Source organism: Gouania willdenowi, chromosome 22 (assembly GCF_900634775.1).
Source record: "Gouania willdenowi chromosome 22, fGouWil2.1, whole genome shotgun sequence".
Lineage (NCBI taxonomy): Eukaryota > Metazoa > Chordata > Actinopteri > Blenniiformes > Gobiesocidae > Gouania > Gouania willdenowi.
Genome location: NC_041065.1, coordinates 25,254,821 through 25,281,417, shown reverse-complemented (window position 1 = coordinate 25,281,417; position 26,597 = coordinate 25,254,821). Strand labels below are relative to the sequence as shown.

The window sequence follows — 26,597 nt, the reverse complement described above, 5'->3', positions numbered from 1 at the left end:
TTTCTCGTGCCTCTGTAACCCCAGCACAAGATAAATGGAAATACACAGTTTCAACTGTAGCATGTGACTGCATGAGATTTAAGACTGTTTTACAGGAGTTCATTGATATTACTTGCTAAATATACAAGTAATTCTGTAAAGAAGAGAAACATATGTGTCAGTATCAGCAATGCTTGATATATTTTTGTTGTTTCTTGACTCCTCCAGCGACAGAGGCCTACATCAGCCAATTCGTCTGAAACAGAAGCGTTTCGAGACAAGCAAGGAGCCAAACACAGCCAAGCAGAGAGTACTCTTACCTGCACAGCTGAGGAGGTATAACCTTTACTAATGTATAATAACTCTGTATATACAGCATCTTTGTGAGAAATAATGCTTTTTTGTTTCTCCAATCAATATAGATCAAAGTCCTGAGAAGAATAAATGAGGAGTACGAGAGACGAGGAGGTTTTATTAGGATCTTCCCCACTGCAGATTCCTGGGAACGTTATGGGTAATTCAAGCTTAGAAAGTACACACTCATTATCTGAGATTTAAAAAAGATAAAAAAAACAGGACATTGTGTATAAATAAATGCCTTTAACAGACTATTTGACCCATCTGCACAAAAGAAGAGTATTAAAATGTTTTTTTTTAATTTTTTATCTCGAATCAGAATCTCTTCATTGTCAGTTTCAGAATGGAAATATGTCCATAAGTTAGATTCCTCTTCAGGAATGTACCTGATTCTTTGGTTTTATAGCTGTGGAAATTTAGTGGCATTATTAAAAGAACTTATTGGCACATTTTTAGCAACTGCCTGCTTAGCAGCGACATCACATTAGCCCTCACTTCAACACATTTGTCGCAAAAAGTAGTCACGACTCACATAGGCAGCTGCTTGTATTATGATAGTAATTTGCTTATTATCCTTTTCTTTCAGTGGATATCTGGAGTCCAAGACGTCAATGAACTTAACGTTGGCAAGCAGACTTTTCCATGGAAGGTGAGCATTTCCACTGTGGTTTGGGAATAAAGCTCTCCATCAGTTTGTTGGAACACTTGGATTGTGCTGTGGCGTTTTTGCTTGGGCTTTGGACTCTAGGTGAGAGGAGCAGCTGAAAAGATGAAGCACAGTAAACTTTTCCAGCTGTTTCCAATGCCTCTGTGGTGTTAGGGTGTTTGTTCAAGGGCAGGCACAGAAAGGGCGATTATAGATGATCTCTGCCTTTTTATTGAACCACATTTTTGTTATTGTAACACAACAGTGATGTTTTTTGTATTAATAGGGACTTTAAAGTTGTAACCACAGCACTAACTGCTGCACTATGCTAACCAGATGTGTGGACCCCAGTTAGGCTCATATATGGGTTTTAGATGTTGACAAGAGATCCACATTTGGGAAAATTACTGTTGCTGTTTTTTATGTTATCTGTTTTGCATCAGTGATGGTTTTGTTGTTGTTGTTTTGGGGGAAATTCCATATATGGCATCACTACTCCCCATGAACTGCACCAAGTGGAGCAGTTTTATTTGCATTCACACTACACTGCACTTTTGAAAGTGAAACAAAGCCACCTGGCCAACATCACATAATCTGAGAACGTAAACTCCCGCCAAGTGCCAAATCTACTCTTTGTCAGATATTGTCATTTATGTGGATCAGTGATACTGATCATGGTTCCATGGTTATTCACACTTTAAAGGCTTGGGAGAAATGTCTATCCCCATTAATAACCATACAGTAGGTACAAATGTATGGGCATTCCCATTTTTCAGAAAAATTGCGATGAGATGCGCAATTCAAATCCGATCTGAATGAAACTTTGTGTGGTAATTGAGGATCCAACCTGACATAACTGAGCGAAATTTCATAAAAGTCAGTCATTTACAAACCGAGATATTAATTTTATTTAATTTGCCAAAGATGAGTGATAGCAATTTTTTTTTTACATTTTTAAAACGGATCCAGAATCAGTCTATTAATCTGGATCCCCTCCAATATGTAATGGAATCTCTTGCTTAAGGTCTATTTTTGGTTTAAAATTTTGTCAAAATCTGATAACTACTTTTTTTTTTCCACTTTAGATTTTTATTTTGTTTTCCAGATATATACATGAACATAGAACATCAAACAACAAGCATGGCATCAGGTCGTAATGTACACAGGGGTTTATAGTTTTCAGTTGACATTTGTTTTCTTCATTAAAGAAAAGAAGAAAAAAATGGTCCATATTATCCTTTAAATGTCTTTGTAAATCTAATCCATTTGTTCAAAATCCCTCTTTTTTTTTTCTTAAACAGTTAATCGTTTTATCCAACACACTTATTCCCTGTACTATATCTAACCATTGTTTATGTCTTGGGGGGGGGGTCTAAAGCAAGCCAGTTTCTTGTTATGCCGATAAGTACTTTTGACGTAATCCTGCTAACAGTAAACAAACAAACGCTGGTGAAAATATTTCCTCCTTGGGGGAGGTAATAAAGAAGATAACAACAGGCTATTTCATAATCCTTTCACGAGAAGACAAACCATAATGCACCCCTCTGTGTATGTGTATTTTGTGACCAGAGGTAAAAGTAACAGATTAAAAGTACTCAAGTTACTGTAATTGAGTTGCTTTTATCAGTACTTAGTAGCAATTTTTTGAGGATATTTCTAAATCAGTAATGTTACTTGTACTTAAGTACATTTTAAAAGAAGTAAAGTAATTTGTTACATTTCTACACCCAACTGTTGCTGAATAAGTTATTTTTTGTATTAAAATGATGAATGGACATTGTGTATCTAATCATAGCCGACCAACCGGATAAAACGTAATGCACAGCGCTAAAACACAATTGAAACATTTTTTTATTTTGAATTGAATTCTTTGGTGTTACTTTATTTTAAAAAATAATTGTACATTTTGACAAACCTTTTATTTAAAACAGATGCCTTTGGGGAAAATAAACAAAGTCCCAATTGTGCAAGATTTGGTCTCTTCCTTTTTAGGTTTATACTTGAGATGTTTACTGTGTACAAGGGAACCGTGGCAAGATTTATCACCAAAAATAAACGTTGGGGGTGAAAGTAACTAGTACCTTTTACTTTGAGTACTATTTCATTGGGCTACTTTTTACTTGTACTTGAGTATTTTATGTATGACTTGTACTTGTACTTGAGTACAATTTCAATCAAGTAACTGTACTTCTACTTGAGTAGGAAGAATCAGTACTCCTCACACCTCTGGTTGTGACTGGTTCACCTGCTTTAATAGACAGTCTGTTTGCATTCACACTGTAGGCCAACCAGAACAAGGTCTCCCGCTTGCATTTGTCAATGTTACTCATTTATCATTTTTTGTGAATGAACATTTGGCTTGACATGTGTTGTTCTGCCACTCAGGAATGTGAGTGGGAATGTGCAGCTGCAGGAGGACGCGGTCCGTGGCTGTCACGTCGTCCAGTATGAGCGGAAGCTGCTGTCCCTGGAAGTGCGAAAGAGGAGACAGCACCACCTGACTCATCGCTCTTCTGCAGGGAAAAAGAAATCGGGTAGGCCTGCTGCGCTCTGCCTGCCTCAAGTCAGGAAACTGTTGTTTGACCTCATCACACTCAAATGTGCGTTTGCTTCCAATAAATAACTCCCCTGTGTCACAGCAAGGTTGGCCAAATATGACTTCAAATGAGTTCATTTTTGAGCAGCAACAATAAAAAGCCTATTTGGAGTAGATGCAAGCGTGTGCTTCTTTTTTTTTTTTTAGAAAAGCAAGTGATGCAACTGATTTTTGTCCTTTCTTTGTTGCTGCTTCTTATGGCAGGGAAGCATTTCAAGGCCTCCCCAACCGAGAGCGACAGTCAGGAGGGAGAGGAGTGTACACATGGGGAACAAGAAGCATTGAATCTATTTGAGCCAACGTTACACAAGCCTGTACCAATGGAGAACATCCATAAAGAGGCTTTGTCTTCCTATGAGACACTCGTGGACAAAACCCTTCCTAGAGTCAACCTGCTCAACATCCTCCATCAGGGCTGGGACCTCAGGTTAGTGTAACTCTAGGCCGCTGGGTGCATCTTCCTAAGTCACTTCTACGCTAATGAAAACTGAATGACCATCATCCAAACGTAGTTGGAATTGTTCCCGCTCATAACAGCTCTTTAAAAGTGAATGCATTTTTTATGCATCACTAGAAAACAGTCAAATAAATGTCATAAAATCCCAACTAATATTCCATTATTCTAATGCCATTGGCTGTACATAATGTTCTGCTTCATCACAAGGACTCGAGCCTCCTGTCACTTTCAAAAGTGTGCCTGAAATTTTAATTTCAGGAGGAATTACAAAAACAAGTCTGAGTTTGCAGGAATTCCTAAGCGCTTGCCAGGACAATGTGTGAAGCTGGGGGTGATAATACAACATATCACATTTACATTTCACGTCTTCTTCCAAAACATGTTTGTTCCTCTTCAATGCTATCAAGGTTTTTTTTTAGGGTTTATTTTGATACTGACAAAAAGTTACAAATACACAACTAATTTCTTCTTGATGTTTATCATGCGAGTAAGTGCTTGTTCTGTGTTTAGCAATTGATTGAACAAATCTCTTCTGTTTGCACCTCTTGATCATTTTTCTTGCCCATGTCTCCCTTTTTCAGTAAAATCCAGGCCCGGGTTGCCTTTTCTTCATACCTGTGGCGAGTCCAGCATAGACTTCTAGCAGAAAGCAGAACCAGCACCATTTCAGCTTGGCCAAACAAAGACAATGACCAAATGGTACTGTTATACACTCTCTTTAAAATCTCCATTACTTTTTAAACAAACAGCAGTAGAAGAAGAACAGTGGAGCATTGTTTCCTTTCTGCATCCATGCATGTCAGATTTACTTTATTCTTATTATGTTACTCATCTGTGCCCCGTTGTTGGAATGTGTGTTGCGAGAGAGAAGAAGAGCATGCAAATGTGAGACTGATTGGAAAGTGACGGCATACATTACTGTAATCATCATTAGAGACCTCAGACCTCTGGACACAATAGCCTAATCTAAATTCAAACCTCTACTTCATTTTTTTTTATTATAATAGATAAATCCATAGTGTAGGCCTAATAGAATCAATAAACATGGGACGTGATGTTTAACTTTTTTTTGTGCCAGTCTCAGATATGGGATGGATGTACATTTTGGGAAGTTTCATCACCTTTGAATCAGGGTGTGTTTCGGCCTTTTAAACACTAGACACCCTCATCAAAGGTGGCCAGCTACAGGGTCATCAAGCCTGACCTTGTGTCCTATAACTGTTTCCCACTCTCCCTAATCAAAGATTATTTGCTCGGAAAAAAAAAGGTGTAAAAATGAAAAAGAATGAAAAACACTTTTTTGTATCCATCTACTGGACTCCACATCCCACAATGCAATGCGTGAAACTTTACAGTAGAGATGAAAATCCAACTTTTGAGCATTAATTTCAACCTTTTACATCTTTTTTTAGCAGATTATTTCCAATTTATTGATCTATGAGGCCTCCACTGTCTTTATTTGACAAGAAATGTCTCCAACAACTTTAAGTTTGCTTCAAAATAAATGTAGTACAATTAGGAGTCTATTGAACCCTGGAAAATTTTAAATTAATATCAAATGTGTGCATTTGTTGTCGACATAGGAGCTGGTGATTCGATTCTTAAAGAGAGCGGCTAGTAACCTTCATCAAGACATTAAGATTGTCCTCCCCAGTCGCAAGTTACCACTTCAAGACCAAAGGCGCATCTTGTCCCACCAGTTGGGAGAATTTATCCACTGTTACAATAAGGTACGTGTTCATGAAAGTCTGAGCCTATTGAAAGACGGGAAAGGCTTTTTTATTGAAGCTTAAATTTCTTTTCTTTATTGTTTCAGGAAACAGAACATATGGAGAAAACACAGGACGACCATTGTGTGAACCCCAGAGTATTTCAGGAGTACATCACAGCAGCAAGGTTAGTGGTGAATTGGCAGGATCGCTTGTTTGGCTTCTTTTTGTTCCAGCTCTATATGCTACTGGAGGAGGAATGATCTCAATCCTCTGCACACATTTATCTTGTAACTAACAGTGAGAATGATTTGGAGGAAGTCCTGACCTTCTATACACAGAAAAATAAGTCATCCAACGTCTTCCTCGGCACAAAAGCCAAAAGTGTGAAAAAACACGATCACGGAGGGAATGTGTCTGCAGATTTGGACAAGTGTGAGAACTTCAAATGTAAGTGTGTGTTTTTTTCATGCAGGTCTGGTTAATGTATAATTGTGTTGTCATTAAAGTGCATTACACATAAATTGTTTAGATTAACAGCCCGGGCTACTCTAAAAAACGATCATCTTAAGTGAAAAGGAAAGGTCAGCCTTAAAAGATAAGAGCTCAGAGCTGGAAAACAAATGTGTGTCAGAGCTGAGGAATGGCAAACTGATAATGAAGGAGCTCTGGCTTCTGTCCTGCTTCCAACAGCTCATGTTGCAGCCAAAGAGGACTCTAGCGCTTCAGAATCTTCACTTTCTACGAGGAAAGTCACTGAGCTTCATCCCTCTGGCTGTATGTTCACCCAAAAGCAGTGGCCGGAAGTTAGAACTGTTCCAAACCAGCCAGATATTCAGGCATCCCAGCATGGCACCAACTTCCCGTTGACACTAGACTGCACCCGCCTTCGTTTGCATCCTGCAGCGTCCATTCCTCTTCATTGTCCACCACCTCCGCCGCCACCCACTCATCCTCCTCAGCCTCCGTCTTACGCACAGTCCCTGGCAAAGTCCCAGTTCCACCTTTCAGAGACCGTTTGTGACCCTCCAGCATACACCTCTACCCCCGTCATCACACAAACTCAAACTGGGACATCAAAGACTGCTGCTCAAACAAACCAGGTGTTCAGGAAGATCCAGTCGTTCACTTCATCCACACTGAGCTCTGGAAAACCGTCCTCCATCCCAAGTGCAAGATTGATTTACAGCCAGAAGCTCTGTAGACCCACATCTGCAGGTAAAGGTAAACCCAGCCATCTTAATGCTAGTTGTAGTTCCAGCGAGATTCAATTTGTCTTCTTTTTTAATAGTATGTGAAGTTGAGGTTTTGTTTATTCAGACAAGGTTTTTTAGAAGATTTTTTATCTCCTGACATGTTTAAACTGTCCACTGCCAATCTTTATGCTGTTATTTCAAATAAAATTCCTTATTGCATTATCATTTCTCTTTTTTCTGCAGACAAAAAGAGCAGTACCAGTGTGCTAAAGACGAATTCAATGGGTTCATTCAAAGAGTTGAGCGCTCTCGCAGCTCAGGCTCAGTCAAACCAGCAGGCCTTCATTTCAGTCCTGCAGAAACTGGCCGACAAGAAAGCTGCCAGTCACCCCGTCAGCCCCAGTCGCATCAACCTTCTGACACAACATGTAAGATTTTTTTGATACAACCCCAGTGTTTCACCTAGATTTGTTGCTTTGGAAGGGGTGGGGGGGGGAGCTGGGCTGAAATTAGCATTGTCTGTTGTTTGGGTCCTTGCAGGACTCTATTCTACAGGCCCCCATTATCATAATTGCAGAGCATTGGTACCTGAATAAGCAGTTGCTCCTTTGTGGCTCTTATCTGATGTTTTTGTGGTATTTTTGGAGTGGTGCAACTCACATGGAATCTAATATTTTCAAATCAGGTTAGGCCACTTTCCTATTTTTTTACTCTCCTAGCTGTTGTCATGGCAGTTTTTTACATATTTGAATTTAAAGCATGTATATGGCATTGTGTTTGTTCTATTAGGAAAACATTTATTTGGTATGTAAGTTGTTGCAATGAGGAGCTGGCATTTGATCCATACACATATGATAAACTATTTTATTGCATTAACTACATATCACATGCATTTTTTTTTTCTTTAGATGTTTAACATGTTTTGTTGCTTCAACATATAAGGCAAATGCCCATGTTGCAAATAATTATATAATTTAGGGTTAATTGTGATTTTGAAAATTATTGTGCCACCTTAATCCGAGTGTGAGCCCCTGCAGTGCCCCCCCCAACCAAAATTTCCTAGACCCGCCCCTGCAGTTGACCTTGATTGGTTTTCACTTTTTAAATTTTTTTTGCAGTGGAACATTTTTTCATCTGACCAATTGCAACATTCCTAAAACTTCTGAAACTGAAAACATGTCTCAAGCATAAAAAATATAACTTTTGTAAGTTAAAATTAGTGCTGTCAGAGATAAAAAGAATTGTGCGACTAATTAACCATGCTTTGGTATACCGGGAACTCTTAAATTAAGAAAGGTTTCACGCCATACATTCACTAAACACACATTCACACAGGGGATAGGGAAGTGCCTCTCCATTGGGGAATGGAGAGGCACCATAACAGGGTGGTGGGTTGGTTCACATATTTGGGCCTCTCCGGTGGGGGCCTGGCTCCTCTGTTGGTGGCTGGGCCACTGCTTAGAGTAAAAATACATCAGGATGGTGCGGTCGGGCGTGGCGGTGGGTCTCGGGGGGGCTTTGCTGGGGTCTCTCCTTGCGGGGTCTTTCCGGGCGGTGTCGGCCTGGTGGGGCGCGGGGGTGCTTCCTCCCCTTGGGTGTGGCTGGGTGCTTGTTTCGTCTCCTGGTGGCCTTGGGGGCGGGCCCCGCGGTGTGCGGGCCCGGGGCGGCCTGCCTCGCCGGTTTGGGGGGTGGGTGTGCTGGGGGTGTGCTGGTGTCCTCGCCGGGGTTGGGGCGGGGTTGCTTGGCGCCTCGGGGTGATGCTGTTTACTGGGGGGCGGCGCTAGCTGTTCCGGTGGTGGAGGTTGCTGTCGGCCGCCTGGTGAGTCTATCCTGCCGTTTGCGGACTGGTGGGTGGGTCCGGGGCATCTTTGGCTGGGGGCTGCTGTCCCGCACTTGATGTGTGCCATTGGGGTGCCTCCGTCCCCGCGGTGGGGATCGCCGGTTGCTCGCGGGCCGGCGGGGGGCGCTGCTCCGTGGCTGGCGCTGTCCAGGGGGCGGCGGGCCCTGGGCTGCTGGCCGTGGGCTGTCCGGGGCTGTGCGGTCCTGCTGGGCCGTGGCCGGGTCCCGGGCTGGGGTGGGGGATGCGTCCCGGGGGGCTTGGCCCGGGGGCTTGCCCTTGGGGGGTCCTGGTCCCGGGGGGTGCTCCTGGGGCCCGGGGTGCTTGGCCTGCTGGCCGGGCCGGTCCTGGCGGGGGTCTTTCGGGGCGGGTGGCGCGTGCCGCGCCCTTGCGTACCTACTGGTACGGCCCCTGCTTGGGCAGTGCCCCGTGAGGTAGGGTGTCGGGGGCCGGAATAGGGGGCCACATCCCGGCGGGGCGGTCTGGCTTGGCCCTTGGAGGGGGCCCTGGCTTTAAAAAAAAAAAAAAAACTGAAGCTCGTGGCGCGGGCGGCATCAGTGAAGGGTGATCTGGGGCGCCGTGGGGGGCTAGGTTGGGGTGCCTGGGGGCCGGCGGGGAGACTCCCAGCGGCCCCCTGGTGCCTTATGCGGCTTGGGGTGTGGTCGTCCTCCCTGGGCGGGCTGCTCCTGGTGCTGCATCTGTTCCGGGTCCTTCTGGCCTGGGGTCGGGCCCCTGCTGGCTCTGGGCTCGCCGGCGGGTGCCCACTGGCTGCCTGTTCGGCGCGGTTCTGGTCGTCTGCTGGGCGTGGGCTTCGGCTCCTCCGCTGGGGCCTCGGGCAGGGAGTTCTCTGGGCCCTCCCCTCGGGGGGTTGGGCGCGGGGGTGGGGTGGGGGGGTGGGGGGGTCGATGGGGTGGGGGGTCTGGGGGTTGGGGGTGGGATCGGTGGCGTGGTGCGCTGGGTCCTTGGCTCCTTGGGGCTTTCTCGGGTGTGTATGGGGGGGCGATGGCTGCCTCTCGGCTTGGGATCTTGGGGGCTTTCGGGGGACTGCTTGGCCGTGGGGTGGTCGCCGGGGGCCCTTAGGCTGCCTGCTCTTGCTGCTGGCCTGACTGCTTCTTCGGGCCCGGGGGCGGCTCTTGGGTTTTACAGTGGCGGTACTTGGAAATACATTTGTCATGGATGCACTGGCCTTGGGCTGTGGGATAACACTCATACTGGGCTCAACCTTAGACACGTTGTTCCCAAATACCTGTTTTATGGAATTTCCACTCACCTCTTCCTCTGTTCACAGCCACCACCATTATTCCTAAACCACACACTGGTCACCAAACTGGCTTGACAACACAACAATAAACACAATATACACAACCACAATTTCACATCGCATCACTTAAAACTATTCCCCACCCATTCCATATCCTATCTTGTATCCCTCTTCCCTGTTAACTTCCCCACCCCCCTCCAACCCCTCACCTTGGTGTAACACTGCCCTCTCTTTTTTTACATCCTCCCTTTAATAAAGTATTTCTTACCCTTCCCTAGGGAGGGCTGGTGACGGTCACAATTATGCAATGAAATAAATAAATTTATTTAATTGCAATAATAAAATATGCATTGCTGTCAAAAGATTGCACTTCTTGTAGTGTTAACCTTCGACAGCATGTGCAGACAAGGTAAAAAAAAAAAAAAAAAAAAAAAAAAAAAAAAAAGGTTTCACGCTGTTTAGAGTGCTAAAAAAATGTGATTAACAGCGTTATTTTTTTAGCGCGTTAATTTTTCCTGTAATGAATTAATCGCAATTAATGCATTATAGTGACAGCCCTAGTTAAAATACAAACAAACTTAACAAACTGCCGAGATTTTTGCTTTGAGGGGGCGAACCTTTCTTTTACCTCCAGTAGTCCAATAATATTTTAGTCTGTTGTTGTTTATGATGTTTTTTTAAATCATTATCGTGAAGTAGACATGCTTTTTCCGCATGGTGAGTGTCTGTACTGGTGTTGTGAGAGGTGCAAGCGGTTGGCCCCGCCCACACATAGGAGAAGAGAAATGCATTTTAATAGATGTTATTGAGCATCACGTTAGTTCAGGCAGGCACGGAAGTCAAGCTAGGGCAGCCCCATCAGCTGACAGTAGCTGTTAACACCTGACAGCATCCATCCCTTTATTCAGTTAATCATTCAGCTGATCATGTTCCATGCTTCCCATTGGTTAGAGTTAGTCATGGCACTGTATTTAAACCACTTTAACATGCCTACTTCTGCACGCTTTGTCTGCAAACACCTCGCAATCCACCCTCACCCCTGTTGCCATCTAACGTCTGTGCTTCTGTTCTAAGGGACCTGCTGACCGCTCTCTCTGCTTATACCTTTTCATGTAGCTTATGGAAAAGTGAGGGGCAGCTCCCTTCGCTTTGGGCAGAAAAGTCCTGCACGCTAATAAACAATTTGAATGAAGTGATTCTGACTGAAATGAAACAATAGCAACAGATTACATTCTGAAATTACGCAAATTAGAGTTAGATTTTTTATTTTATAAAACGCCCTTTTAAATAAAAACAAACAAACTGAATGATATATAATTTCTTAAATTTCTCCATTGGGGGGCAGGGCACTCTGCCAAGTAAACTACGGGGAAACACTGAACCCCCCTTGTCGCTGCGTGACAAGCACTGACTACTAATTAGAATAGGGAATTGTGATGAGTTATGAAGCATCTGTAAACTGATCTGAGTAATGTTTTGTGTAGAAATGACGAATTTGGCCTCCGTGCAGTGCGCTCCCACTGTGAGGTCTTTAATATTTCTCTTTGTTGATGCTAAAACTTGGCCCAGACCTCATGCTGATCACCCGGCCCTGGCTGCTCATTCATTCAGCAGTCCGGTTGGTGCCGGAGGGTCTGCTGCTTCGTACCACGCACCTTTCACTGTCAGCCCTCAGCTCGCCTCCAATCCGTAGGCTTGGGCTTGTGTGTGTGTGTGTGTGTGGGGGGGGGGGGGGGGGGGGGATTTGGGTTTAGATGTTGAAACTGAAGCCGGCTGCCCCCAAAAAACAGCGTTGAGCCGCATCAAGCCTTGGCTCTGTGTGAGGTCTCATTAGCAGATGCACCATGGGGGGAGTGATTTCTGTTGATACTTACCTAGCAGCCCCCTCTTTTGTTGTAATTGATGCTTATAAATGGAGGAATGTGGCAAATTGGCACTGAGTCGGGGAGTGGCAACTTTGTTGGCTCCATCATCACCTTCTGCTGTATTCCCCGAAGGATCGGCCCTTCGTCTTGGGGAGCCCCTCATCGTTCCCTCCCCTCATGCTTCTCCTTCTGCATGTTCTCCTCTGCCTCACTGGATTTTCTCTGTCAAGAGTTTTGTGTGATGGCACCAGACCACACAGAATGCACTTTTATGGCTTCCTTTTGACTGTATATTATTCTGTCTATTTGGAAGGTGTTTGGCTGTATTTCCTGTGGGTAGTTAATCCTCGGTATGGCAGCAGCAGTAGCAGTAGCAGCATATTTTGCAGAGTTAAACAGTCTAGTGTTCTGCACTTAAAGAGCCTGAGTACATTTGGGAGGGCTTTTTTTTCCAAGGATCAGATTTGACGCCATTAAATCACTTGTCGACTAAATGGAGATCTTTGTAAACACGAACAACACCCAGTGGCCCAGTTGACCTCAAAGGTTTAAGTAATTGCTTACTCCCATGCAAAGCCTAATATATGGCTTTAAATGTGTAAAACCAAGCATGCTCTCCCGTCAGTGAAATAGGACAATTCATAGATTGATGATTAGAATGTAGGGTTAAGAAATGATACCGTTGTCATTTCCCTGACACAACAATCTTTTTTATGGTTTTAAACAATGATGCATTATGGCAGCGGCCTTCTTTGGCCGCATTGTGCTTTGTGTGATAAGATTTATTAAGCATGGATATAAATCAGCTAGTTGGACTCTGGACCTGTAAATAGACATACTGTCTAGCCAGCAGTGTTTGCACAGAAGTGTGCTTTGTTTCTTTCTTTGTCACAGTTCAGATCAAACAATCTGTTTGCATATCTACCTTTATAGGTAAACACAAGCTGTTGCTGCACAAATTGCCGGCGCATTTTTTATTTTTTCAACGATGCGCAAGATTTGGCATCTTCACGTTTGTTGCGATTGATTAACACTAAAGCAGGGGTACCAAACGCCCTTTCAATCCAGGGCCATTTACAGCCCCGTGTTTGATTTTAGGTGGGCCGAACCAGAAAAATACAGATTTATTTTAGAAAAAAGTTCAAACAGATCATTATCGTGTCCTGATTTGCTCATCACTCTTGTATTTCACTTTAAGGATTGTTGAATTTGCATAATTAAAATAAAAATAAAAGAAGGATTTCTACATGACTATTTGTAAGAAATAGTAAGTTTTGAGGAAAAATGTAGTTGTACCAAACAATTTGTGATAAAATCCTTAAATAATGATCATGGAAATATTGCATGCTTTCACATATATCAGATACAATCATTTAATTTGTGAATTTAGAGCAAGTGTGAAACACCTGGCCCGGGGGCCAAATCCGGCCCTTTGAAGCTCCCAATTCGGCCCGCAGGAGAAACGAATAATAACTAATTCAGTTGTGGATATCTCAGTCCCTCCAAATACACAAATTCAATGAAACTGCAAAAAAAATTCCAGGGCACACAATTCTCCCATGCTTATATCATGTGATGGCAGTCATTTTTAATCTCAAATTGTTTTAAGTACTCTCAATTTTTTTCAAAATCCTGCATTTTTCCTTGAATGATTCTCCAAGATTTCTACAAATTAAATAAAAATTGGTCACAAAATCAAGTAAATGTACAGTAAGTATAGATCCTGGGACTGATGCTTGTCACTTGATATAGTGCTTGATATAGTCGTGTCTTACACACCTTAAATCTTATTATACGTGGACGTGCAAACTATGGCACATGAATGGTAAAATTGCTCGTTTAACCGCATATAATCTGCAGCTTCTTTGAGATTAAACTAGTTTTTATTTGGCCCCTGAACCAAAATGAGTTTGATTCCCCTTGATTTAGATGATCTGAGATATCTGCAACTGAACCATCTCGTAATAATATGTTTTCTTTGTTCTTTTTTTTTTTAACAAAATCCTCCCGAGGGCTGACTAGAAAGCTCTGACGGGCCGGATTTGGCCCGCAGGCCTAGAGTTTGACACCCCTGCACTAGAGCAAAGAAAGTAAATAAAATACTGTGGCTGTATGATTAATTTTCTCACTTGAATTCACCCAGTGGGGTTCCCGGGAGTTACTTCAGTGCAGCAGGAGTGCTGGGATGGTCATGCTATAGCAGTAGATTTAGTGGAGACTAGCTGTGCCATGTTCTCTGTGTACTGTTCACACCTCCTCATCCAGGAGGAGACTGAGATATATGCAGAGAGGACCACAGTGTAAAACCTATTAATCACATCCCATTAATCAAAGTCACGTGTGTGAACTTAGGTGTGACGACTCACCACATGTTTGCTTCCAGTGATTGACAGCGATTTAGTTACAGAATTCCTACAACCTTTTAATTCACCATGTTTTATGGTAAATCCAGTGCCCTTGCTTACATTAGAGTATAAACACGTTGAACAATCTCTTCAAGTGTTTATGTCTTTCTTTCTTCACACAGCTGACCAACCTCAACCTTGCCAACAGGATGCTGAACAGAGAGAGTTTTACAATCAACCCTAAATCTGCCACGACCCAGAGGCCAGTGAGAGCCATTCATTCTAGTGCGGATTCACTCAACAGCACAGGGTGAGTGAGTGGGCAGTGTAATTATTCTTCTGTAGACTCCTTTACCAGTAGGTATAGGGCAATAAAGCTGCAATGTGGTTGTTATCATTTCTTTTGTTTTTCCTTACATGAAAATGGTGTAGGTCAGGGGTTCTCAACCCACATTTTGCCAAAGTCATTAAAGATTCACGACCCACTTAATTCTTTCACTCCACACTTAGTGGTGGTAAGCTACTATTGTAGCCACAGCTACCCTGGGGAAGACTGACGAAAGCGAGGCTGCCAAAGTGCGCCATCGGCCCCTCCGACCACCACCAACACTCACTCACACACTACATTCATACTAGGCAATGTGGGTAAAGTGCCCTGCCGAAGGACACTGACAGGTACCACTGTGGCACCAGGATTTCTCAGTGGTTTCCCATCCATCTACTAACCAGGCCCAGACCTGCTTAGCTTCCGAGATCTAACGGAATCAGGCAATGACAGGTTGGTATGGCCATATAATAGGTGATTATTTTTTCAAGGGCCTCTTGTCATGTATTTTCCAATGAACACAAGCAGTAAATGAATCTGTTTCATAATAAACAATTTCAGATTTATTTAAACTTTAAATAAATGTAAATTTTAAAGCACAGATTACAACAATAAAGCAAACAAATCTGTAGCTTCACCTCTTCAACATATCTAACTAACTTCACGTTTCATGAAACATGTAAACATGTGGACTGCACTTCTTAAACACTCAAGACAGGACAAGAAAAGAAGAAGAAAAAAAAGCAGCCTTTGCGATTAGGAAATCGCGTTTTATGATATCGCGATCATATCGCAAATGCACTTAATCGTTCAGCCTTATTGAAAACACATATAATCTTTTTAAAAAACATAAATCTATATACTGTATTTTCCTGTGCAACATGCATTTCACAGCATGCCTGTCAAAAGAAAAGTCCAACAAGAGACATTAGGTATGTATTTATTTTTTGACCAGCTGTCTGCGACCCACTCAGTACAGGTTTGCGACCCACTTTTGGGTCCTGACCCACTAGTTGAGAATAGCTGATGTAGCTATTATAAAGTAGGAAAAAGGTGCTTTGCTGACAACCAAAACAATCAGCGTAATTTCAAGAAATGTTCCTCTTATTTGACAGCTTTGAAATAGTGTTACTGGACTCAGATTCGAAACTACATAAGGTTTGATTATAATTGAGATAGCAGCAGGAGTATAGTGAGGTACACTCTTAATAGGGTTCACTGCTAATGCACGCAGCCTGTAATGGCTCTCTTTGAATTTTACAGGTTGTGTAAATGATGACAGATGCTTGTTTGTTCTTCTTTTCAAATCTTCACCATTTTTTGTTTTTTTTGTTTTTTGTTTTAAAAAGACAAACTTCCTTTGCTATTTATTTTTCCTGCAACTTCAGACTGAATAAAAATGAGTGCAGTCATTTTCCTAGAATACAGGCCCAGGTTTGAGGTAAATAGAGGTACATTTTATTCGGGGATGCCTCAGCGGAGTCCTCCTTTTCTTCCATGGTGGATCTCTGAGTGGCAGAGTCTCAGACAGCTTGGCCCTGATCTCGGACTCTGTTTTTCCAGTCCAGCCCTTCCTTATGTATTGAGCTGTCAGGGAATTCCAGGAATGTCTGGCCTTTTCCTTTGCTAAAATGTTTTTATTTCCACAAACCAAGAGACTTTTTATAGAATCAAAAGTTTTCCAGATAGCAACTTTGATCCAAAAATACCACAGAGACATAAATTGGTCTCTTACCTGTGCTAATTTTTGCCATTTCAAATGTTTTCAATGTATCAGAGTTATTTTTTTTACCAGATAACGAATGTAATGGTTTACCTTTTGGCTTTCTAATGTATCTCTTAAAAATTATTATTTTTTCTTTACATCTCTTAGGGACTTTATTACCCTCTCTACCGTCCTCAATTTGAACTTCTTGTAATAAAATATTTAATGCAAATGTAGAATAATGTGTTGATTTGGTCCTGGCTCAGTTTTCCTGAAACACTAACCTTCCTTCGTTTCCTCCCCTTACACTTGGGCTGATGGTTTTTGCCAAACATACTGAAACTGTTAAGCGCACTGGCTCTTTAAGCGACCGCAGGGGTGAACTATGATGGGTTTCAAAGAGTAGAGTGGCCCTTTGAAGTCCCGCTGCCAGGATCTACCAGGTATCCTGCATCAGCACTTTTAGAGCTCCCGCCTCATTCTGACAGTCAGAGAGCTTTAAACCATGCAGCACGTCTTTGATGCATCATTCAAACACAGTTTTATTAACTGAAGTGAAGTGAAAATGTTTGAAAGACTCACTGGTTAAATTTGAAAAACAAACTTGATGTATTTAAAACGTTTACATGTGTCAATCTTGTCAACGCTAGATAAGAAATAACATTTCTTGATGTATGTACACTGACTTCCCAGTGTTCTTTGTCAGTGATGATAGTGGTGGTTTGTCTTTACCATTTTCATTTAATCTGTTGTTTGCTTTCCCATTAACTGTTCTCTAATGTTGTCTTCATACATACAAATGAGTGTCTCTCCATTAAGGTTTCAAGCTCCATCTTTTACTTTTCCTTTGAATGATGAGAATGAAGACATATAATATATATAGATTTAAATAGATTTAAATATCAACAGTTTGCTGAACCTGAAACTATGCCTCCTGTTCAGAGACATGTTTTGTTTTTCTACTGTAGGTTAAATGGTCCTTCCGTCCTGAGAGTAGTCAATACAATATGTATCAAAATAGTACAATAACTAAAAGAATCAGACCTCTGTAGCAGCTGTAATCCTGTAAAAACTTCGACCAATCCGTGCCATTCAGTCCGAATGGAAAGAACCAATCGTGTGCCGTCATGTCCCTTCTTCTGAGTGACACTGTTCCTGGAAATATGGAGCACAAATGACGTTGTTGTCTTTCTGTTGGACAAATCATCATTTGTTGTGCTTCATTAGGATTTGTTATTTTTTTTAAATCGAATGCGCATTTAAGCTTGTAGGGGCGTGGCTTTGAACAAAGCCCTGACAGGAACATGTGGGAGGGGATGGATGGAGATCAGAGGAGGTCTTGCTACCTCAAATCATGCTAGCTTTCCAACTTTAAGCCCAGAAAAACACTTCTGTTATTCACCTTCTTATTAGGGGTGTCCCGATCCGATATCGATATCGGATATTGGTCCGATATCAGCCTGAAAATGGATATCGGATTCAAATTTCAGTTTTCTTTTTTGTTTTGTTTTTTTTCATTATCACAATTCATTTTTTGTTTATTTTATTCAATTGTAGAATACTGTAGCTATTATTTTGAAGGTTAAAATGTATGTAACCAATTGGTTAATAATAAATGGGTCAGTTTTTCTCATACCTACTGTTGCTGACTATTATTCTCTGATTGAGTAACATCACTTGATCAAACCTTTTCAGGTATTATTTTTATATATACATTATATATATAAAAAAAGAAAAAATAATAAAAGTATGTATGATTCATGCTGATATCGTATCGGATCATTATCAGCATCGGCCGATACGCAAGGCTGCAATATCGGTATCATATCGGAAATTAGAAAGTTGTGTCGGGACATCCCTACTTCTTATTAATCAATATCTATGCACGTCTTTACTCAAAGCCTCTATACTCTCTAGACCAGCGATTCTCAACTGATGGGTCAGGACCCAAAAGTGGGTCGCATACATGTACTAGGTGGGTCGTGGACAGCTGGTCAAAAATGAACAAATACTTATTGTCTCTCATGTTGGGCTTGTCTTTTATTTTAAAAGAACCTTTTCTTTTGACAAGCATGGTATAAAATGCATGTTGCAAGGAAAAATATATAGATTTATGTTTAAAAAAATATTATATATATATATATGTGTGTGTTTTCAACAGCTATTTTTGAAAAAATGAAATTGAATTGGTTGAATTCTAAAATAAATAAATAAATAAATGGGTCGTGATTTAATCACCGTAGAAAAATGTGGGTCCCAGGGTGAGACCAGATGAGAACCCCTGCTCTAGACCATGTCTATCATGGAGCTTTAAGAATTATTTAGAGTTTTCAGCCTCTTACTAACCACTGATCAAAGTGTCAGTGATTTCACATTCACGAGTCGTCTAACTCTTGGTCCTTCCATCGTCATCCAATGAACTGTAGTTAATGTCTGTCCCCAAAGTCGGGAATAAACTGGGAAAAAGAGGTTTTGAGTATGGAGCGCCTTTTTTCCTGGAATGAACTACAAAAAGATTTAAGCTGCTCTAAAGCACTGGTGAACGTTGATGAGGCAGATTCATCCATCTGCAGATGCTCTCGAGTCTAATTTTCGGATTTGTAAATAGAAGTTGTTATATCTAATGTAGGAGATTTATTTAGACTGTATTGTTTTTACTGCCAGCACACTCTGGCCAAATGATTCCTAACTATTATTAGATTTTCCTGGTTAAATAAAGGTTAATGTCATTTAAAATTAAATCAATATGAAAACTTCCAAGGCCACAGGTTTTTAGGACTGGGTTCAGACGTCCATGCTGGTTTTTCACTCACTCCAGCCGAACTGAGAAATACCACAACTCTGCTTATGCAAGATATTTTTAGTTCTTTAATACTTTGGGAGATTGATGTTTTACTTGGTTGAACTTTGTGAGGATGTACCGTTCCAAAGGATTTTATGACAACCCATCAGCTGAACCAACAAGCCAACTAATCAGAAAAACGCTGGTAGAAATTTAGAAATTCTTTGATAGGGACACAGTCCCACAAAATTGCTCTTCAGTCGCTTTGTGTTTGAATTCAAAAGGGGAGAAGTTTTTATTCCACTTGATTGGACCCAGATGTGCTAATAGGAAGGAGCGCCTTAAGATTTCAGTGTACAGATTGCAACCTTTCATTAAAAAATGGTCTGAAGTGATATGCATATACAATTAAAATTCAAAATTAGAAATATTATTTTATTTATTCTTATAGATGAAGTTATATATCTTGCAACTTTTGCACAGATCACCTAATTTGTTGATAAAATAAGAGATCAAATGCCTTTTTTGTCTTTCCTTTACAGTATGTTTATTTGTAGCTATAACTGCATTTCATTTTGTCATTTAAAAGCGTATATTGGCTCTTTTAGACTAGATTTTATTTTTTGGATATTTATCTTTAATTCATATTTAACTAATTTTATCTGCTCTTCTGTTTATCTTTGGCCTTTATTCGTGATTGTATAGACTTGGAGGTGTGTGTTGATGGCCAGGAAAGTTTTTTTTTATAAGAGAAAAGGGCGGGTCCTAATACATTGTTCTTTTTTCTTGTGTTAATTGACTAATTTTACTGATAAACTCTTAATTTTTACTGTGATCAGCTGTAACTTGATAGTATGCAGTAATGATTCGAACTTTTAGATTTGAGGGTCGTAATATTTACTCACCATAAATACTCCTTTTTACATCCCTTTAAGACATGTAAACTGAGTCTTTTGTTGTCTCAGTTAAAATACAATCAACAGGAAATAATCTTGAGGTTGCTGATGTTGAAACTCGCCAGGCAGTGCTTTAAGATACTGTGACATGATGTCATCACAAATGGTATATTTTCCCACATTCACGCTGAGTTAGATTGATGCCGCACATGTGCTCAGCTTGCACCGCTGTGTTGTTCTACAGAAAGTTATATCAGCATATTAAAGATGGTGTGCACAGCGGGGAGTAAGCTGACACCCATGAGCTGAATACCGGCAGGAAAGGAAGGCCCAGATACAGTATATGCTGTGATGAGAAACTCAGATGTAAAAGTTTTCTTCTCCCTTATTTTTACTTCCCCTTTTCCTCAGCTTTCAGTGTTGGATGATTCCGCTTCCTTGGGGTTTTAAGATTTGCAGAAATCACAAGATGCTTTGTTGACAAGTATAGCCTGAAAAGTCCGCTCTTTGGGACTATATAAGCTCCTGACCGGCAATAATCTACTGTAGACGATATCCTCATAAAAATGGAAACACTGGAGTTCCCTTCGGTCCAGTGTGCAAGCTGCAGCCAAGTTAAAGGAAATCACTTCTGTAAACAAAGAGCGAGTTGTTGTTTTGTCTCTTGGCGAAGCAGAATCTTTTCATTTGGAAGGTTTACAGACGAGCTTTTGTCTTCGAAAAACACAAGAAAATATTTCCAAAGTGGTTATTCTGGATCTGGGTTGAAAAACGTTGGAGCGATTAGCACGTTGATATAGGTTTAGCCCCATTCAGGTCATACAGCACAGGATTGTTTATGTGAACAACAGAAGTTTATAATTCCACTGTCAAGGAAAACAATTTTGAGTCTCACTTTTGAGTTTATCATCATTATCAACCTGGCTGATTGCTTTCTCTATGGTATTTGCATATTTCCCTCAGGTATGCATGAGTTTCGTTGGTGCGTTATATCCTGTCCAAAAGCATAAGCATCTCCCCAAAATTTGAGACCGATTGACTTAACGGATTTTGGCAAGATTTTATCCAAAGATAGGCCTTAAGCCATGGAGAATTACATTACATTTTGGAGGAGATCCTGATCAATACATGGATCATATCTCAGTTTGTTATTGAACGATCTTTATGAAACTTGACTCAGTTATGTCAGGTTGGTTCCCCCATTACCCCACTGAGTTTCATCCGGATCGGATCTGGATTGCTCTTTTGGTAACACTTGATGTTTTATACATAAGGCCGACGTCATCTGTCGTTAGCATGAATAAGGTGTCATGAAGGCTGTCATTAAGTGTTGTTTGCTTAATTATGACACCTTTGGAGTAGGGGTGGGAACCTCTGGGTACCTCACGATACGCGATACAAGGCTCACAATAACGATTGTCTCGCGATATGACGATACTGCGATTATCGATATATTGGTCAGAAATCAATCTACGATAATCTATGACATAAAAAGAAAAAAGATTAAGTGAAAAATATAATTTGTATTTTATATCTCTATTTTAGTGCAACATTTCTCTAAATAAGTGTCAACATACCAATGTAAATGAATAAGTATCTCCAATAGTGCTTTCTGTAGACAAAAAATAGGGTCTTTCTCACCAGTGACACCATTATAGTGCAATATTCCAGTAAACAATATATTGGTTCCGTCAACAAACAGTGACAACATTTCTGTGAAGATGTACCTGCACATTTTAGTGAAAAAGCAGAAAAAATTTTAGGGAAAAAAAACTCGATACTTAGCGCGAGCATGTAGATAATCGATCTTGCAGAAAAATATTATGATATATCGTCATATTGAGATATTGTCACACTCCTACTTTGGAGCTATGTTGGCATTTTTGGGATAGGTGGAAGGATTAGGGTTAGGGGTTATTGTTAGGATAAGGAATGACACTTAATGACACCTTATTTATGCTACTGACAGGTGTCATGTCATAATAATGACAGCGTAATATCAGCTTTATGCATAAAAGTTCAAGCAAACTGTTACCGCGCATTTTATTTCATTATTTCGAGAGAAAAAAAACAGGTTAGCAATACATTTGGCCCTACTGTATTGTTATTAATAGAGAGATACATTTCATACAAGCCTTTAAAGTGTCAATGATCATGGAACCATGATCAGGATGACTGATCTAGATAACTATGTTTATCCTGTAAAGAGGATATTTGGCGCTTGGTGGAGGTTTGCACTCTTGTGTTATAGTTATTTGGTTATTTGACTTTCATCACCAAGTTATCCAGTCAACAACACTCCTGTCTCATTACTAATAAAAAAAATACCTTCTACGACTGTTAATACAAATATTTGCCAACATAATAGTCTAAATGTTAAAATCTTATTTTAGGCAAGGCACATTATTTTTTTTTACAGCGCATTTCATACACAAGGCAATTCAATGTGCTTTACACGATTATTATTTGCTTATTATAAGCTAGAAACTGTATATAAAAGTTACAGCAACATAAAGCAGCATAATTTGTTCCTGCCTAGGTTGAGCCCTGTCTTGAGTCAGTAGGGAAATGCTGCACCACCCACTGACTCTGATTGGAGTGCATAGACATAAAAAAGAGATGGATTGTTGTTTCTTTAAATGTAAACCCATGGAAAAACATTAGTATTTTTTTTTTTGTAATTTAAACCCAAATTATTCCAGTTTTCCCTCGCATGTACTGTATGTTGGTCCTTTTCTCCTTATTGTTTTCCTCCCAGCTCAGAACTTTAATACACTGTTTTAGGTGGAATATATACATATCAGCATACCAGATTCCAGATATATTAAATTTGGGCTTGTTTGAGGGAGAAGCTGGTCACCTCTCAGCTTTAGCAGGGGGCCAAAATGTAGGGTGGGGGGGTGGGGTGGGTGGGGGAGTCTGAAACAGGCTTAGTGCTAATGACAGATAATCCAGTTACAAACTCGTGGAGCTCGTCAAAAGGTTTGCTTTCCAGGTTGTGGCTTTGTGATGTGAATGGAACGTGAAGCTCGAGGAGCACTGAGGCAAAAAGGAAAGGTTTTCAGTTCAACCATAGACTTGGCCTCTGCTTTGACTCTGATTTGCACACTTTGATCTGAGGCCTCTGTGGGCCCAGCAGCCACTGAATAGGATGCTAGGAGCTGTCTTGTCATTATGTTTCTTACTGCTGGTGTTCCATCCCGACACGTGGGAGTTTACGAGAGAGCTGATTAGCTTCTGTTACATTCCTACTGGGATGGAAACACAAAACAGCCGATGAGGAAAAGATGGTAGCAGTTATTCCCCAATTACTGCTGTTGAGCCCTTGATGCATGAACCATATTTCAATATTCCATCTGAATTATTAACTGTTGGTTCAGAATCAAAAGTGTATGTGGGTCAAAAACTGTCAGTCAAGCACTGATTTTAACTTAAAGATATTAATCTTCAATTTGTCCACATGAGTCAAACTCAGAGCCCGTGGGCCAAATCTGGCCTTTTGGAAAATCAAATTCAGCCTGCTCGAGAAAGTAAAATAAAAAACATGAAACATTGTGCGAATTACAAACTAATTCAGTTGTCAAATTCTCAGCCCCTCCAAAAACAAAAAAATCCACAATATTTGCAGAGCTCAGTTTTAAGTTCTTACATTACATCATTATATCATTTTAATCTCAAATTTTTCAGAAATTTGGAAGATTTTCCTCAAATTATTCCACAAAATTTCTCCAAATTCACAAAAGCAGGGAAATTAAAGTGAAGTTCCTGCAGGGAATGATATACTTTATAATTTATATATGATTTATATGCAGAAGTGCAAACCAGGGCACATTAATGTTGATGTTATAAAAAGATCAGTATTTAAAAAACACCAGCCTTTCATTTTGTTATCATTTTAAGCATTCGAAAGCAAGTTCCCATTCTAGGTCTTTTTTTAAACTAATATTCTAAATACAAATGTATCCACTATTGATGCATTTGGCTCTAATTATGCTGACCTTTGTCTCGCATTGTCAATAGGGATGTAACGATTCACTCAACTCCCGATACGATTCGATTCACGATACTGGGTTCACGATACGATTCTCTCACGATTTATTTTACAAAATGGGACTGTAGACAAATTTTTTTTTTGGGAAAAAAACTAGAAAATACGGTACTATTTTCCTTTTATTTTTCATTGTCAAAAGAATTCCTTGATAAACTATTCAAAACAATGCAATTTAACTAAAAATAAATCTTAAATGAAATAAATAAAGGAATAATACAAATGAAAATGAAGCCTATTAATTTAAATTCTGGTTCTATAATAAACAATGCAAAACTGCATAATAGTTATTTTTCTTTTTAAAAGTGCAACTGAAAATGCATTTTGTGCCTTAACAATTGGACTTTAAAAAAAAACAAACCGTAATTGCAATGATTTACGTCATATTTGTTTGGACCAGCAGAGGGCGCTGGTAATACAGTGGTCGGTTGGCATGCAGATATCTTTCAGTGAAGAAGAGAAGCTATGCTAGCAGACAGAGCTATTAGAAAAACGTGACTTTTACAGATATTCAAGTAATATTACAGATATTCTTTCGGTGCTAAAGGGGTAATGAATCATTTATTAACATATTTAAGAGTAGAAGGCGGCCAGAAAGAAAGTATTAGCAGACTCCGCCCGCCGCCTACACTTGCCCTCTGCTGGTTAAAAAAAGTACTGCGATTCAATTTTCAGAAAATCGATATCAACCGTGATACCTATGAATCGATTTTTAACTGCCTTACGATTAATCGTTACATCCCTCATTGTCAATGTTTATGTCAATTTGAGGTAATTAGGCTCTTATTGGAGTGTAGATGGTAGGGATGTAAAGATTAATCGTGAGGCAGTTAAAATCGATTCAAAGGTGTCACGGTTCACATCGAAACTCTGAAATTGAATCGCAGTACTTTTTTAACAGCAGAGGGCGCTATCTATTTAGAATTTGAAATTCTGGACGCACCACCGTGTTTTAAATCAGAAGTGTGGAAGCATTTTGGCTTCCCCAAGACAAAATGTGAAATCCAAGGTAAGAGGAGCACAGAGAGGAAAGGGAGAAACAAGAGAGAGAGAATGAAAGCCATAGTTTGTTTATTTATATTATTTTTTTGATATGGGATTTGTTTTGAAGTCCAATTGTTGAGGCGCAAAATACATTTTCAGTTGCACTTTGAAAAAGAAATGGAACTATTATGCAGTTTTGCATAGTTTACTGTAGAGCCAGAATTTAAATGAATAGGCTTCTTCTTCATTTGTACTTTTTCTTTATTTATTTCATTCAGGATTTATTTTCAATTAAATTGCATTGTTTTGCACAGTTTATCAATGAAAGATAAAAGAAAATAGTACAGTATTTTTTTCTTATCGTGAATCTTTACATCTCTAGATGGACATTATAATAGTTGTCTGTTGAGATTGGATATAGCTGATGCAGTAGGACTACATTTAGTCTTGCTGCTGTCCTCAACTTTATTGTAGTACATCACCTTTGGCATGATTATTCCACAAACTTACAGTATTTATTTATCTCAATTAATGATTGTTTTTACTTACATGTGACAGCACTGATGAACACTTGTACCTGGTTAGTATGATTTATTGATTATAAACCTCATTGTAGTCCTACAAAATACCTACATTTGTGCAAGACAAAGAAAATGAATTAATGGTGTATGGATTAAAGGAAACCCAACCATTTCAATGCTTACACTACTTCTGCAATGTTGCCACACTGTGTGTATATACAGTATATATATATTAATTGTTGTTGTCACTCAGATAAGACAGGAAGGAGCTATTTTCCATTGTTTGCCTACACATTTACCTTCTTCTCTTTGTCGCCACTCCCCATGAAGCCACAGACTCTCAAACGTGGAGGAGACCCTTTGGGATACGCAGATGCAGAATTCCTACAGCTTGGTGACCGGCGTAAAGCCCAAACAAAGCTACCAGCCGACTCAAGGAAGTTACCAGCTTCAGTTTGCTATCAATCAACTGCAACAACAAAGGCAGAGATCTCATCTGGATTTGGACCAAAGCCTCCACAGACACCAGGTAGATGTCGGAGTTGTGTTTTATTGATTAAAAAAAAAAAAGTTGTGCCATTCATCTTCACATTCATCCTTTTTGAGGCTAATTCCCCCGTGGCCCTGTTCAGAAAACACACAGAGTTAGAGATGAACCTTTAAGTACTCCACATCTGGAAAGGTTCAGACGTGTAGATCATCTAAATACTTTGTGGAAAAACAAGACTTTGCTCCTCTCTACTGTCCACATTATTTAAAGGATGTGATGGCACCTTTTTACACCGGCTATTTTACACTAATTACAGAGTAATTTACACATTTACATTTAGTTCTTCAAGCATTTTAATAATGAAAAGTTTTATTTCAGATAAATACATATTGTAGGCCTGATAGCTCAATAAATCAGAGATCATTTGCTCGAAAAAGCTGTAGAATGTTAAATTGCCACTCAAAAGTTTGTTTTGATCTCCACTGTAAACACCTCTCAATGGTAAATGGTAAATGGACTTGATTTATATAGCGCCTTATAACCACACTGAAGCAGTCCCAAAGCGCTTTACATATCAGCTCATTCACCCAATCACTCT

The 26,597-nt window shown here is 40.2% G+C and overlaps 1 protein-coding gene and 1 pseudogene across 8 annotated transcripts in view; one reads left to right on the top strand and one right to left on the bottom strand.

Annotated features, from left to right (window-relative positions):
* The window catches only part of ttll5 (tubulin tyrosine ligase-like family, member 5), a 72,448-nt gene that overhangs the window by 29,227 nt on the left and 16,624 nt on the right, over positions 1 to 26,597 (top strand). For 4 of the 8 annotated variants that reach the window (XR_003672819.1, XM_028438036.1, XM_028438031.1 and 1 more), the window contains 13 exons: positions 208 to 315; positions 402 to 493; positions 923 to 985; positions 3,368 to 3,516; positions 3,783 to 4,005; positions 4,617 to 4,734; positions 5,619 to 5,765; positions 5,852 to 5,931; positions 6,046 to 6,194; positions 6,438 to 6,968; positions 7,184 to 7,368; positions 14,431 to 14,558; positions 25,840 to 26,038. Coding sequence is in view for 7 of the 8 variants with exons in the window: in XM_028438036.1 (XP_028293837.1) it covers positions 208 to 315; positions 402 to 493; positions 923 to 985; positions 3,368 to 3,516; positions 3,783 to 4,005; positions 4,617 to 4,734; positions 5,619 to 5,765; positions 5,852 to 5,931; positions 6,046 to 6,194; positions 6,438 to 6,968; positions 7,184 to 7,368; positions 14,431 to 14,558; positions 25,840 to 26,038 (2,172 nt within the window). In the remaining variant the exon portion in view is untranslated. The remainder of the gene's footprint in view (positions 1 to 207; positions 316 to 401; positions 494 to 922; positions 986 to 3,367; positions 3,517 to 3,782; positions 4,006 to 4,616; positions 4,735 to 5,618; positions 5,766 to 5,851; positions 5,932 to 6,045; positions 6,195 to 6,437; positions 6,969 to 7,183; positions 7,369 to 14,430; positions 14,559 to 25,839; positions 26,039 to 26,597) is intronic. The other 4 variants (XM_028438037.1, XM_028438034.1, XM_028438035.1 and 1 more) reach the window with 4 other exon arrangements.
* LOC114456968 (uncharacterized) lies at positions 14,927 to 15,044 on the bottom strand (annotated as a pseudogene).